Raw genomic sequence first — 15,127 nt, forward strand, 5'->3', positions numbered from 1 at the left:
TACACATGGCAACGCTCGACGTAAACCTTTACGGTGGACCAATGTACATTCAATAAAAGCTATATAACTTGTGACTTTTGTTTATTGACTCCTCTCCATCAGATAAGACTCCAGTTAAACGTCACGACTGTTCTTGCCAGGCCTCGGCATGGTGAGACCGCACACCTCCAGCTCAGTGACACCACAGACTAGTCAATCTATTACAGACGCCCGGTACATAAACCTCACAGTGGGAGCCACAACTGACATTCCCCGGACTGTACAGTGCGCTACTGTTTCACTACAATCCCACACTGTTTGACGGATCATGAAGCTGCGGTTCCCCAACCCGGGCCTGGAGGACAGGATATTGTCCCATCAGCAGCTGGACAAGCTGGAGGAGGAGGAGGCCGCAGACAGACCGAAGTGGGACAACAAGGCCCAGTACATGCTGACCTGTGTGGGCTTCTGTGTGGGACTGGGAAACGTCTGGCGCTTCCCTTATCTGTGTCAGAGTCACGGAGGAGGCAAGTGATTCTTTTGTGGTTGACCGATTTTCAGTAAACAGTTAAAAATAACAACAACAAAAAAAAATATTTCTAGGCAGCTGGTTAGATTTTGTCATGAATGACCAAGGAAAAAGTTTCAAGGCCTTCAGGAGTCGTGATTTGAATTATGGAGACAACCAGTAGATTCAAATCACAACTCCTGAGGTGTGTAACAATTTTCCATTGAAAACTAAAGCCAAACAGCAAATATCAAATTAATAAAATGACTATAAAGTCCAAGTTTCACCTATATCAGAGTTATATTTAAAAAAAAAACAACAACTTTGATTCTCCTGCGTCATTTCTTTGTATTTCCATTAATAACCTTGTTTTAATCAATTTTTTAAAGAATCTTTTGAGTCTTTATTTTGATTGTTCGATAACTGAAACTCTTTTTACTGAAATGCAACGTTCCAATATGTTGGTCCTACAATCTACATTTATAATCTACACCTATAATCTATACTTACTTAAAGCCATACTCACTGAATGAGTGAAGTAGCTAATCATAATATGCAAACATTGTATTTCTTGGCCATTTTTCACTGATTTAAATCCATAATAAACTTAATTAGCTCAGTAACGTATTTTAGATTACAAATGTTTTAATCTATCATCTGTCACAGATCTATTCCTGTTATAACTTTTCTCTGCCTGTTTTTGAGTTTGAGGTAATAAAAGATGCTTATCCAACAAAGGAAGATGCGAGGATAAAAGCACCAATTATGACAGAATTTTATCATATTTGCACTTTAAACTCCACAATCTTCCCCTTAGAGGCAGATGTGTTGTGACGAAGCTCATATGATGCAATGGATGAAACGCATATTGAACCCACAGAATGCAAATGAGATGGAAATAAGAGTAATCTGTGGTGAATACCAAATTAAAAATGCCCTAAAACACTAAAAGCAGTCATAAAGAGACGGAGAACAAAATATTGCCTCAGGTCCTGGTTGAGCAGTAATAATTAAAAGCAGGTGAAATTACACTTTAGCTTCAAAAACGTGGCTTACAGAGGCATGTAAAGAGACATGTAAAGATAAAGACACGTGGAAATTCTTGTAAAATGCTTTGTGCAGAGGCTTGCATTGTATAATCAACCTCATTTCTTGTCTGTTGTATCTCTCCTTGTCCTCACGTGTAACCAAAGTGATCAACAATATCCTCACAGTGGCATCATAAATGTTTCTGTTTTTCCATCAGGTGCATTTATGATCCCATTTCTGATCCTGCTGGTTCTTGAAGGAATCCCTCTTCTCTATCTGGAGTTTGCCATTGGTCAGCGTTTAAGAAGAGGCAGCTTAGGCGTGTGGTCTTCTATTAATCCCTGTTTGGCTGGGATCGGTAAGCAGTTAAGGTTACCTAAAGTTCGCCCTGTAGGAAAAAAAAATTACCATTTATAAAACTGTCATGGCAGGTATTGCATCCATGTGCGTTTCGCTGACGATCAGCCTCTATTACAACACCATCATCGCCTGGATCATGTGGTACTTCTTCAACTCCTTCCAGGAGCCGCTGCCTTGGAGCAAATGTCCCATGAATGCCAATTTATCAGGTAGAGACGGCGTTATATCACCGCAGGATGTTAAGTGATGTGGGGAACTCATACTCAGTGTCACACTGTATAAATTCTGTCAGGATTTATCTCGGAGTGTGAGAGGAGCTCCCCCGTGGATTACTTCTGGTACCGCGAGACCCTGAACACGACTCCAACGATCGACGAGGACGGCGGGCTGCAGTGGTGGCTGCTGTTATGTCATGTCTGTGCGTGGTCTGTTCTCTATATCTGCATCATCCGTGGGATTGAGACCACGGGGAAGGTACGGCACCGTTCACCACCGTTCCAGGTGTATTAATCAGTTCATTTAAACAGTTGATTTTCTTTCCCCAAGGCTGTGTACGTGACTTCAACCCTTCCCTACGTGGTGCTCACAATATTTCTGATCAGAGGATTGACCCTGAAGGGCTCAATCGATGGGATAAAGTTCCTCTTCACACCAAACGTAAGCTGTATTGCAATTTTTTTAAACTTTCATTGATCACTGTTGATTGACAAATAATAATAATAATAATAATAATAATAATAATAATAATAATAATAATAATAATAATAATGATAATAATAATAATAATAATGCATTTTATTTGCATTCAAAACACTCAAGGTCGCCTCACAAATGTTAAAAATTCAACATGAAAAACCAATACAATACACAATAAAACACCGGTAGCATAATTAAAAAGGTCCAAAAACCTGTGCGATCCCGTCGTTTTAGTCATTGCAACTGAAAAAAAAAGAATTCTCAGTCATTTCCACAAACACAAAAGTATTTGGTTGAGTTCATGTAATTCTCACACATTTTCATCTATTCAAATCAAGTAGATTGAATCCCATGTATTCATATTATCTGAACAGCATGTATTAGAATGAACCATTTAACAACAAGAAACATAATGTGCTCATGTTAATCAAACATATTTCTGATATGTAAACTGAAAAACTGCATAGTTGATTTTTTTTTAGAGCGAGATCTTGTTTTCACTATCTGCTCATTCTGTTTCCAGGTAGCAGAGCTGGCCAATCCAAAAACATGGCTGGATGCTGGCGCACAAGTTTTCTATTCGTTCTCTCTGGCGTTTGGCGGTCTCATTTCCTTCTCCAGCTACAACTCTGTACAGTAAGTTTGGTCTTGTACATTTATTTAAAATTGGAAAAACCAACAACAAACGACATCTATCCATCTCCTGTTTTTCTTTAGTAATAACTGTGAACAGGATGCAGTGATCATCTCTGTCATCAATGGCGTCACATCCGTGTATGCCGCCACAATCATTTACACCATCATTGGCTTCCGAGCAACACAGAGATTTGACAACTGTGTTTCTGGGTATCTTTTTATATTCATTACATCACATGGTGTTCTACTTCAGGAACTCATTCTTTTCAATAACTAACTTCTGGTTTTTAGGAACATTCTGGCATTACTGAATACATTTGAACTTCCTGAGGGCAACGTGACCGACAGCAACTATGAGCAGGTCCTTCGACAGCTTAACGAAACGTACCCGGATGTTATTCCAAGGCTGGATCTGAAAACCTGCAACTTGAACACGTTCCTCAGTGAGGTACGAGTTCAGTAAAAAAATACACCGGTGAAATGTCTATGGTCCCGCTTCAGTGAGTATCCCAACGCTCTGCTTGGTTCTAGGGGGTTGAGGGAACTGGTTTAGCCTTCATCGTGTTCACTGAGGCCATCACCAAGATGCCTCTCTCTCCACTGTGGTCGGTGCTTTTCTTTGTCATGCTCTTCTGCCTCGGCCTGTCGTCCATGTTTGGAAACGTCGAAGGAATCCTGGTGCCCCTGCAAGACCTCAAGGTTTTTCCTAAGAATTGGCCAAAAGAAGTGACCAGTGGTAACTTTACACGAGCATTACATCCATGAACCGACCAGATCAAAGCTTTAGAAAATAGGGACGTTATTAAACTTGTTCTAAATAATCAAAAAAGCACTTTGATCTAGTTTATTGCCACAGAGATAAAGCAAAACACTAAACCAGTTTCAGTTAAAGTTACTAGGTAATAAGCACCGGCAATATTCTGGTTACCTGCTTAATTCCTTGAAATCCACCGCTGCGCCTTTACAGGTTTGAAAATATATATGCTGTATTGTCCAGTCTTAATTTGCATTTTCAAACAAAATTCTTTGCTTTTCTTCAGCGGTCACATGCCTCGTCTGCTGCCTGGTGGGTCTGCTATTTCTGCAGGGTTCAGGAAACTACTGGCTTTCACTGTTTGACACCTACGGCGGCTCCATCCCCCTGCTGGTCATCGCATTCTGCGAGATGTTCTCAGTCGTATACATATATGGCATTGACAGGTGATAAGACAGAAGAAAGAGAAATGCTCATGTGCTCAGCTCCTACACAGACAAGTTGTCATGATTCATTTTGATCTCACGCCAACATGGCGCGTTTCCTGCCCTTCTAGATTCAATGACGACATAAAGTTCATGATTGGACACAAACCCAACTTTTTCTGGCAAGCGTCGTGGAGAGTGATCAGCCCCCTCATCATGCTTTTCATTTTGATTTTTTATTTCATCAACGAAATTTCCAAAGAGCTCCTCTACAAAGCCTGGGACCCGAACTCAGTAAATACACACTTAAAACTCCCTACATTGATCTTTACAAGGACACCAATCATGACAAACTGTACTGCAGCAATTTTACCTTGTTCTCTTTCTTTATCCGCAGGACAACTTCCCGACACTTGAAAAAAAGCCGTATCCAGTTTGGGTCAATGTGGTCATCTTTGTACTGGCTGGCGTACCGACCGTCGCAGTGCCACTTGTTGCCGTCTGGAAATGTGTACAGAGGAAGAGGGGAGATAAATCACATGACTTTGCCATGTCACAGCAAGATCTAACAGTTAATGTGACCCCAAAATCCCCAAATTAGTAGAACTTGTATTTGATACTTGTCCACAAAAACACATTGTATTTTTTTTATGGACACAGAAAATACAACACACAAAGACAAAGCCATTTAAAACAAGAAGAAATGCAAAATATAGTCCAATTCACCAGAATAGTAATGATAACAAAATAGACACTACTACTACTACTACTACTACTACTACTACTACTACTACTACTACTACTACTACTAATAATAATAATAATAATAATTATAATAATAATAATAATAATGAGAGTTACAGGGGGAGATTTTACTCCATTCAGAAAACTGTCTGTCCCTCAATACTCAATAACAGATTTCTCAGATCTGCAGGTATATAATTGAGGAAAGGTGTCCAAACTGTGAAAAAATAACTGATCTTTACCCTTGACTGCAGCTTGTATCCACGAAAGTTTAAATATGCTTAAGTCTCAAGTTTGAACTTTGAAATCTCAGTCTCCCATTTCCCCCATTTGTATTTGTGAGGACATGCCTGACTGCAAAGCAATGAATCACGAGACAACGGTTACATAGTGAACTGACAGAAACTGTCCCCTCACAGCAGATGATCTACCAGCTTTAACCTATCTGTCAATCGGTGATGCAGCTTTCTTCAGGCCTCCACTTTTAGCACTCAATACAAAAAGATATCCATGGAGGAATACTACCAGCGATCCGACCTCAAACTGCATAAATAAGTGGACGCCTCTCTGACTGATTCCATCAAATATGAAAAAACGCCCTTGTTCACGTTCACATTTTTAATAAGCGTTATTATGTGATGACGTTGGTGTATTCATAATAATAATGTGGGACGTGTGGGAACTTGTGCTCGTAGGATAACAGCAATCACAATGCACAATATCGAACTGAGATGATCTAAAGCGAACTATTCTTGAAGCACAGAGTTTTGTTTTAGTGTATCCTTGAACTCTTGACTGAGTATGTGTTCATGTTTGTGTTTACATTTCCTAAAATATTAAAAATAATAATTGAAAACTAACCCTTAAACTAAACTAATTTCTTTGACATGAAAACTAATGCTTGATACAGTAGACGTGACAATGATCTGAAAGGTTTCTAGATATGTCACAATCGTAAATATGTGTTCTTCATTTGAAATTACATAAACTGAAAACCACCATCCCATTTTTTACTTATTCTATTATTTGTTTTCTCTGAAACATGTTTCCGCTCTCTCACTATGGTTACGCTTCGCTGGCTGATGCTTGGGAAACTCATGGGAACAAAAATATTGCATAACCTCAAGAATAAGCCCAACGTTTCATGTCCTACAGGCTTGTAACCATCTAGTGCGCGATATGGACAAGTGCGTCACCATGAATCCTCGAGGGTTTTGGGTTTTTTGTTTTTTGTGTTTTTCATCTCAGGGCTCAGGTTGACCCTTCAGAGTGTCATTTGGTTTGTTTGACAAATTCCCTCTGAGGCTGGGAGGAGGCGCTGCTCAGTCATGTGTAGACTTGTTTGTCCAGGTGGTGTCACTGTTGTGATGCATCGATTGATGCTTTTAGGATATGAGTGGGAAAAGTATTAAATGCAAAGCAGATGCGTTTCAACTGTTTGTATTTGCCTCTAGATCATGAATTTCCTGAAACTCCTCAACTGATTTTTACTGAACATCCCATTAAGCCTATTTTCACATGAGTTCCTCAATAAACAAGCTGCACAGTTTACACAGTTTCAAGAGGAGCCGACAAGAAGCCGATAAATCAAACATTGCTGCTTCTATTCCTGATATACAAACATGCAGCAGGACATCAAGTTTCCCTCATAACTCAGACTGAATACACGAAGAAGTTAAACAAACAATCACACTGATTTGTCCCAAAATCCCAAGAGGTCAACAAATTACGGACATAAAAACTAAAAGTTCTGAACTGAAAGATTTCTTCAAAATGATTCAAACTAAGTTAAAAAATGAAGGTAAGCAGCATGTGACCAGTCCACCATGGTTAAGATTTGCTTTGCAGCACTCATACAATGTCAACACAAGCACTGGCTTATGTTTGCTGTTCTTAAACTAGAATAAGAAAAAATGTGTTTTTTTTTTAAATAATTCCCTCAATGAAAATATTCAGTCATTAGTACCATATGATTTAGACTGGTGACATATTTTGATTGGTGACAGATTGACTGATGCATGTACAATGAGTCTGGCTTTTCATAAAGAGATCAAACTTCCCAAATACCAGAAGTGTATCTCTAACAACAATTTGGCTTGTACAACAACCACTGTCCATTAGATAAAACTGAGCCAAACATCATTGTGTTCTCACTTTAATACATTTTCTATATGAATAAATTATTTGGCAAAAGCTATTTTGCCAAACCCACTCATATATAATGCAAACCCATGTATAATAAACAGGTGAATTTAAAAATGTCAAAGTCGGCAAAAAACGGCATCTTGTTCTAATCACTTACACTTAAAAAAAATTATATTTTGATATATAAATGATTAATTTCTATTACTTACAAAGCTAAAGATAAACCAAAACAAATTGTTGAAGTAGATCTAAATGTAAATTATGTATTTTTCACAGTTTGAAATAACCTTTCATAGGACACTCATTGAAATCTTGCAATTGAAGGAGATTTAAATATTTTAAAGGATCATTAGGATTATACTTACCCACAATAAGTATATGTACCTTAAATATTCTCAACAATACAAACATTTCTCCACATTTCATTATCTCCTACTTATTGTGTCACTTCAAAAAGTTACTTAAGTCAAAGAAAATAGGCTCAATCAAAGCAAAGGCCTCAATATTAGTTATACTCATGACTTTTATGATGATGGTGTCACAATTATTAGCTTGAAAGGAAAATTTAAACATTAACACATTTAAAATATATCAAATATGGTCAGTTGGCCTCATAAATATTTCATGTTTTTTTTCATGGTGTTTTAATTCCCTGAGCTGCACTTTTTTATGTAGACCCAAGTTACATAAGACATTTCACACTATTGTTTAGAATTCATTAAATCTGTCACAAAGCGACAACATAGACATAGACATTAACTGCAAATGTGGTCTGATGTACAAAAAACTGGCGAGATTTTTTTCTTTTATGTTCATGTGCTCACACCTGTCCTTCCTATTGTCTTTTCTTTCTAAATTAAATCATCAATTGTGTATTAATTTACACAAGTGCATCTACACTTATAGCCTGATCTAATTAATGCAAGACAGATTACAAAAGGCCGGTATTGAACATCACATTTTTGGCGATGTGATTTTTTTTTTTTAATTAATTTCCTGTGTTGATGATTTGAATAGTAGAAGATGAGTGTGAGAGATGATTTCTCTGCAAGGTTTGAGATAAGCACATTATTAGTTCTCCCACCCCCGAACAAACAAATATTTGTACTAAAATTATAAAAACAAGCAAAACCATATGAGCTCATCTTTGTAGTAGTGCTGAATTTATATGTTTCATTAACATACACATTTTTATTAATGTTAGAAATGATGTAAATATCTTTCCTTGTTGTCCGTTTCTCCTTTCGGTTCAAACCGAGAACACTGATGTAATGTTGCATGGTGTGTCTTCATCTGGACCCTTTTTTTTTTTTGCACATCAGGAGTGCGTGTGGGTGTACGAGAGTAACGGCGCATGCTTGTGCTCGCTGACCATGTGCATGTGTGTATTTTGAGTCATACGCGGTGGCCCTTTTTTGTGGTGTGGGTGGACGGTGATATTGTCCCTGAAGGGTCACGTGCTGTGGAATATGCTGGCTGCCTTTGTTGTCTCTCTCTGCCTGTTCTGCTTTTCTGGCACTTTCATACAATGGCGCACTTGAACACTGCGATGTTATTAAGCCATTCAAAACTACTACAGCTTGAATTCCAGCTCTCCGGAAAGACTAGCATCCCGATGTAGGATACATGGCAAGAAGATACACCATCGAGGAACAACAGCAAGGACCGAGTGCAGCATTGGAACAAAGGTGACATTTGACCCTGCTTTGACTCATGAGCACATTCATTACTGACAACTAAAGACTGCATTCATGCAAGGTAAAGCGATCACTGTATTTTCACGAGTGGCGAATGTAAAGACGTAGCAAAGTATAGTTTCTTCACCACAATGATAAAGCTAAATATTGTGAGTTACTTTTCTATATTGTGTGAAGGTGGGCAGAGAGTTTCGGTGAGACACACTAAAAATATGCTCGAAAGAGATTCCGTCGTTTGTTTGTTTGCTTCAAACAGTCTCTGTTTTCCTGATGAACCATTTTGGATGGATGACAGAAAGAATTATGTATTTAATTACTTCTAAAATGGCCACACGCTGATTGTTCCTTTCCTATAATTGCTTTCCAGTACTGCAATAAGTCAGTCACCGTTAATTGTAGAAGTGGTGCGTGCAGCTCATTAACAGTCGGTCAGTGTGAAAAATAGATTGAAACTTTTTAAAAGTCCTTTATCAACACCAGAAAACACTATAAAATTAAGGACTACTTGACTCCAACAAAGTTGATTATATTCTGAAGCATCAGAAGCAATTTACCAAATTTAATATGTGGCGAGTGTAAAAGTTGTATTTGTTTGTGTTTAACCTTCCATCCCTCTCCAGGCAATGTCTCAGCGAGCAGATGCTTCCCAGTGTGGCGGAGTCGTGGTCGAGTTCGAGTCGGATGACGTCAGGGAAGCCAGAGCTAGGAAAGCCATGAGTATACCAGGTGAACTTGACATTAACTCTCCCCACAATCTGTGCAACGACTTTTCAGTCCATTTAACGTTGCTTTTACCAAACCCATGTGCTCACCTGCAAGGTTCAGCTCTATTCTACCTCAAGGGTCCCAAGTTTCTGATCTATGTCAGTGGAGCGCTGTCAATGTGGGTAAGAATCAAACCTGACGAGCAATATCTAGTTAAGATAGTCGAATTGCTGACGAGCGCACTGGCCAGAAGTCACAAAACGACTCATAGTGACGACTTTCTGTTTAACAGGGCGACCGCATGTGGCATTTTGCAATCTCTGTGTTCCTGATTGAGCTGTACGGCCGAAACCTACTGTTGACTGCCGTGTTTGGATTGGTCGTGGCCGGGTCGGTGCTCCTGCTCGGCGCTTTGATTGGAGACTGGGTTGATCGCAATCCCAGGAATAGAGGTACGTGTGCAACAATTTCACAGCCGTTTAAATACTTTCAACAAGCAGTATATGTTAGAGAACAGTGATAGAGATCAGTGGATTTCAATCTTGGGCCAAGAAATTTGCTGGTTTCCTATATCCCACTAGGTGGCGAATTCCTTTTACTCGGTGTCTCAAGGGTAAATCAGTCCCTGATTTGATAGCTAGACTCAACCAGCAGGACTCAAGGCACAAGGTTCACAGCCACTGACTCATATCCGTCGAGGCTCCAATTCAATTGCAGAACATATATCCACGTATGCCTGAAACTCTAAAAACTTCTCTTCTCTGTCTCCCCGTTTCAGTTGCACATGCGTCTCTTTTCATTCAGAACATCTCGGTGACAGTGTGTAGCATCGTGCTCATGTTGGTCTTCTCGTATAAGCAAAAGATTGAACAGATCTGGGATGGATGGCTCACTGTGAGTAAATGGCGTCACGCAATTTTGCTAAGACGATGTTCACACGTCCCCACTTTGTAGCAGATTGACAACTGTGATTCTTGCTCAGAAGAGTTTATCGCTGTTATTCCCTCTGTCCTGTGCCCGTGTTTGTCTCTGCTTCTGAGCTTGTGGCTACACTCTGTGCTGTCATAGTAACATGTTGCATCGCAAAACTCACACAAGGTGGTTTGTTATACGGTGGTGATCATCCTGGCAGATGTGGCAAACCTCGCAAGCACAGCGCTGACCATTGCCATTCAGAGGGATTGGATAGTGGTTATCACAGGCTACAACCGCGGGCATCTAGCTGGTGAGAACTGTCGCTCTCTCTCTTAATGCGCACATTTAAAACCGTACTGACCTCGCTCTATTGCTCCAAGTAGTTCAGACGGATGGCACATTAAACTCTTGTGTGTTTGATCCTGACAAAAGGAATGAATGCGACCATGAGGCGGATAGATCAGGTGACTAACATCCTGGCCCCACTAGCAGTGGGACAGGTCATGACCCTGGCCTCCAACGTGGTGGGCTGTGGCTTCATCCTGGGCTGGAACCTTGTGTCTCTCATTGTGGAGTTCTTCTTCCTGTCACGGGTGTACCGCATCGTCCCCGCTCTTTCAGTCAAGCCACCGATGGCGGAGGTGGATCAGGAGTTCCTGCCGAGCATAGAAAGGAGAGGGTCACAAGGTAGGACATGGTCCCTCACTGAGTGTTTAATATAAGCAATCTGGAGATGATATGTAACATTTAGAAGTAGGTAATCATGCAGATATACCATCAGCGTTATAATACTCACTGAATATATTGAAATCATTTTCTAAGCTTTCAATGATAACATATGAGAGAAAAAAATTTAATTAAATTCAGTCGCAATGATCTTTAAAAAAATAGAAAATTATGAAAACAGCACACCCTAGTATCATCAACAGATGGAGGTAATTGAAGGCAATGCCATATTTATTCAGTTTAAAGCCGGATTCACACTGGATTTAAGGAGGAGTGCTTTAAGCTGATTAGTTGTAATAAATGCTAAAGCTCCAGGGTTTAACTGAGGTATTTAAAAAAATTTTTTTACACACAATCTTCAGTTTGTAAAAAGTTTAAGAACGGATTTTCAGCTCGTGGAGGTGAATGTAGATGAACCAATGGTAACAGACATTGAAGAATCTAACATGGCAGAGAGCAGAGCAGGAGCAATACAACTGTCTGAGTAACCGACCCTTAAATTTAATGAAGAAGAAGTACTGGATGACATTTCTCTGTCTCATTAGGAGAAAGGAGCATCGCACGGCCTCAAACTCTGACAGAAGGAAACTGCACCTCCGGAGTGCACCTGAAAGAAATCACCAACCTGCCCCTGTGTTTCCGGAGGTTCCGTTGGCTGGTCAGCACCTGTAAAGACGGCTGGAGGGCCTACTACCGCCAGCCCGTCTTCCTGGCAGGGATGGGACTGGCCTTCCTGTACACCACGGTCCTCGGATTCGACTGCATCACCACCGGCTACGCCTACACGCAGGGTATCAGCGGCTCTCTCCTCAGCCTGTTGATGGGAGTGTCGGCTATAACGGGGCTGATGGGCACCGTCATGTTCACCCGACTCAGGAAGACCTACGGCCTGGTGAACACGGGCATCATCTCAAGTTGCATCCACCTGAGCTGCTTGCTGCTGTGCGTGTGCTCCGTGTTTGCCCCAGGCAGCCCGATGGATCTCAGCTTGCTGATGCCCTACATTACCTCCAATTCCTCCGTGGAGCTCGGGTTTATGGCCAGCCAAAGGCAAAAACACACTTTCCCTCTGACGGGTGGCAGCAATCAGCCGCTGCTCCCCGACCGCTCCTCCATCCACTGGACCAACAATACTGTACTGTTCGACAACGTGCCGTCTGGCTCAGCACCAGAGTCTTACATCTCCATTATTCTGCTGTTCTTGGGCGTAATCACGGCACGCATCGGTGAGTAGACGGGCATGCAAAGCCTGCCTGCGTTCAGTGGCCTCTCAAAACCAATCATCCATACGTTGGCATATGATGCATAGCGTACCGTGAGCTGCAGAGCTCGACTGCACACGCTGATACCAACAACAAGTTATTATGAATATGTTGCCATTTATCATCGACAAAGTCGTGTTGACACTGTGAAGCATGAAAGAAACATGATAACTCTTCACAGGGCACCATTAAACACCCTGAGATGTTCCGCTTTGTAAATACAATGTTCTGATTTCTTTGTACGACCTCAACAAAAGACCTAATCGGGATCCATTGAACCTTTTCCATTAATTCTAGCTTTATGTAAACGATGCTGAGAAATACCATGCTGCTTTAAGTAATAAATTATGTGATGGTATCTCTGTTTCAGGTCTGTGGTCCTTCGACTTGACTGTGACTCAGCTTCTCCAGGAGAACATCTGTGAGTCTGAGAGAGGAGTGGTGAACGGGGTGCAGAGCTCCATGAATTACCTGATGGACCTGCTTCACTTCATCATGGTGATCTCTGCGCCGCAGCCACACCACTTTGGCATCCTAGTCATCATCTCTGTGTTGTTCATCACCACTGGGCACACTATGTACTTCATATACGCACACAAAGCCAAGAGAAAAAGCCACCTCAACACATAAGGAGGACGCGCGGCACCAGAGATGAGCCTTGACGGCACAGAGTCCACTCTGCTCCAGTGAGATGATCGTCTCCCTCCTGCTCCTTCAGCTATAGTAGTGCAACACTCTTCTCCTCACTCAGCCATCCGTTTCAGCACCACACACAGCAAGAGCCCGCGCCACCTCCGCTCCCTCTCTTCAGCTGAAGTAGAGTGGGAGACGAGCTCTGCATTCATGTATTCATCAAGGCAACTGCAATAAATGTTGCAGCGACGCTTCTGAGGAGGTTAAGTCCTTCTCTAATGTAATACAGAGCACAACACCGATGGCTAAGGCGCACGCCTCTGTAAACCCTGCAGAATCACAAAAAAAGTCTGCGTGCTTGCATAGCTGTTTGGATGGGAGGGCGGATGAATGGATGGGATTTTCTAACCTTCTCTCAGTAAACAACTGATGTTGTGAGAGAAAACCGTGCAGTGATGCATGAAAATACAGACACGAACCAGTACTTTCACAAGTGGCATTGATGTTACTGATCCGTCCACTTGGAAATATTCCAGGCTGTCCAAAAAGGAGAATAAAGGGAAGTTGATGTGAGATTGTTTAACATGCATAACATGAGAGGCAGTCACCCTTTTGATGGACAGAAGTGAAAGTATTTCCTTCCCCTGGTTTGTTTCTCTGTGGATGAATCAAGCAAACATTATATACAGTATATACTTTTTTTTTCTCAGCAGGTAAATCTGGTTCATGGACACAAAAACCATCATCACTATTTCTTGTACTCGAGTCAAACCTAAAAACAACCTATTTTATTCTTATCGCTTGTGTATTTACAAAAATAAGACATTTAAAAAAAAGTCCCTTCCCATTTAAAGAGTGATAGTAATAGTTTTATAGAAATCAAAGAGAAACTCTTCAACCACTCTTGATTTTGTGACATGTTTGAAGCCACTGTTGATCATTATTATTTGAAGTACTGTTCTACACTTTGCCTCGCTCTTTTGTACTTCTGATGAATCAAGCATTACCTCACCTCAGTTTAAAACAAGAACACACCTTGGAGATTATTGTCATCTATTGCATGTTTTCATATCTCATTCATGTGCAGTGGAAATACCATTAAAGTTGAAACTTTTGTCATACCACCACCATCACATCTCAATATATTTGTTTATTTTCCTGTGAAATGTCTGTATTGTGTGTTGTCCTCATTTTTAAGACTGATATTTATGACAATAAAGGTGACTGAAGAGGGACGTTGGCTTCATCTCTTGCATAAATATGTAGCATAAATAGACATTAAACATGTTGTAAACACACTGCAGAGCGCAATTCATGAGATTTCAAATGAATTCAAGCTTATCCAGCTATGGTTAGATAATACAAATTTAAAAAAAAATCATAATTTCAAGCTTTAAATATCTCAAATTGGTGCTGGAATCATTTCAACAAATCAGGCAGTCACACGATTTGTTGTGTAACCCTTAAGAGGCTGCTACTGTGTATATGACGCACGTTTATATATAATGATTTCATGTTGTAGGGATTTTATTGCCAAGAAATGCCTTCAATAACTCCTGAATAAACAGTGGAACAGCCAAAGGCTTCCAGACAAGTTGGAGTTTAGTAAGTCATGTGATGTCAATTCCAGATTATTTCATTGTGTTTAGTTTAATTGTATTATAATACTTTTAAACTAAACACTCTTTTAAGTGACTCACCTCACAACAAGATTGCACACGGCAGACGTTTGAAAATGTAATGGCTTCGTGTGGCCAGAAGAGGTCAACATCACATTAAACACACATGTCAAAGTATCCCAAAAATAATTTTTAAAAAAGACACCAATTTGATGCAGTCACACAAACTTCAGGCATAATCTAAATCTTCAAATTTGGCTTTGGCTGTTGATGATGTGACTACCATCTAAGGAT

At 40.4% G+C, this 15,127-nt stretch overlaps 2 protein-coding genes across 2 annotated transcripts; both read left to right on the plus strand.

Moving 5' to 3' along the window:
• Nucleotides 1-307: 307 nt before the first annotated feature.
• Nucleotides 308-4,988, plus strand: slc6a19b (solute carrier family 6 member 19b; the record flags this gene model as incomplete). The annotated part of the gene is made up of 12 exons (XM_080501315.1): nucleotides 308-506; nucleotides 1,734-1,874; nucleotides 1,948-2,085; nucleotides 2,169-2,350; nucleotides 2,423-2,533; nucleotides 3,096-3,208; nucleotides 3,290-3,418; nucleotides 3,500-3,656; nucleotides 3,740-3,944; nucleotides 4,249-4,408; nucleotides 4,519-4,681; nucleotides 4,785-4,988. 12 exons carry the CDS (start codon nucleotides 308-310, stop codon nucleotides 4,986-4,988), a joined length of 1,902 nt encoding a protein of 633 aa, XP_080357441.1.
• A 4,608-nt stretch (nucleotides 4,989-9,596) lies between these two features.
• On the plus strand, nucleotides 9,597-13,211 carry LOC308133804 (ferroportin; the record flags this gene model as incomplete). Its single annotated transcript, XM_080501316.1, has 7 exons — nucleotides 9,597-9,860; nucleotides 9,971-10,130; nucleotides 10,457-10,572; nucleotides 10,777-10,903; nucleotides 11,026-11,280; nucleotides 11,865-12,545; nucleotides 12,952-13,211. The coding sequence occupies 7 exons, from the start codon at nucleotides 9,597-9,599 to the stop codon at nucleotides 13,209-13,211; spliced, it is 1,863 nt and encodes a 620-aa protein (XP_080357442.1).
• Nucleotides 13,212-15,127: the final 1,916 nt, after the last annotated feature.

Source organism: Blennius ocellaris (genome assembly GCF_963422515.1).
Source record: "Blennius ocellaris genome assembly, chromosome: 8".
In the NCBI taxonomy this organism is placed as follows: domain Eukaryota; kingdom Metazoa; phylum Chordata; class Actinopteri; order Blenniiformes; family Blenniidae; genus Blennius; species Blennius ocellaris.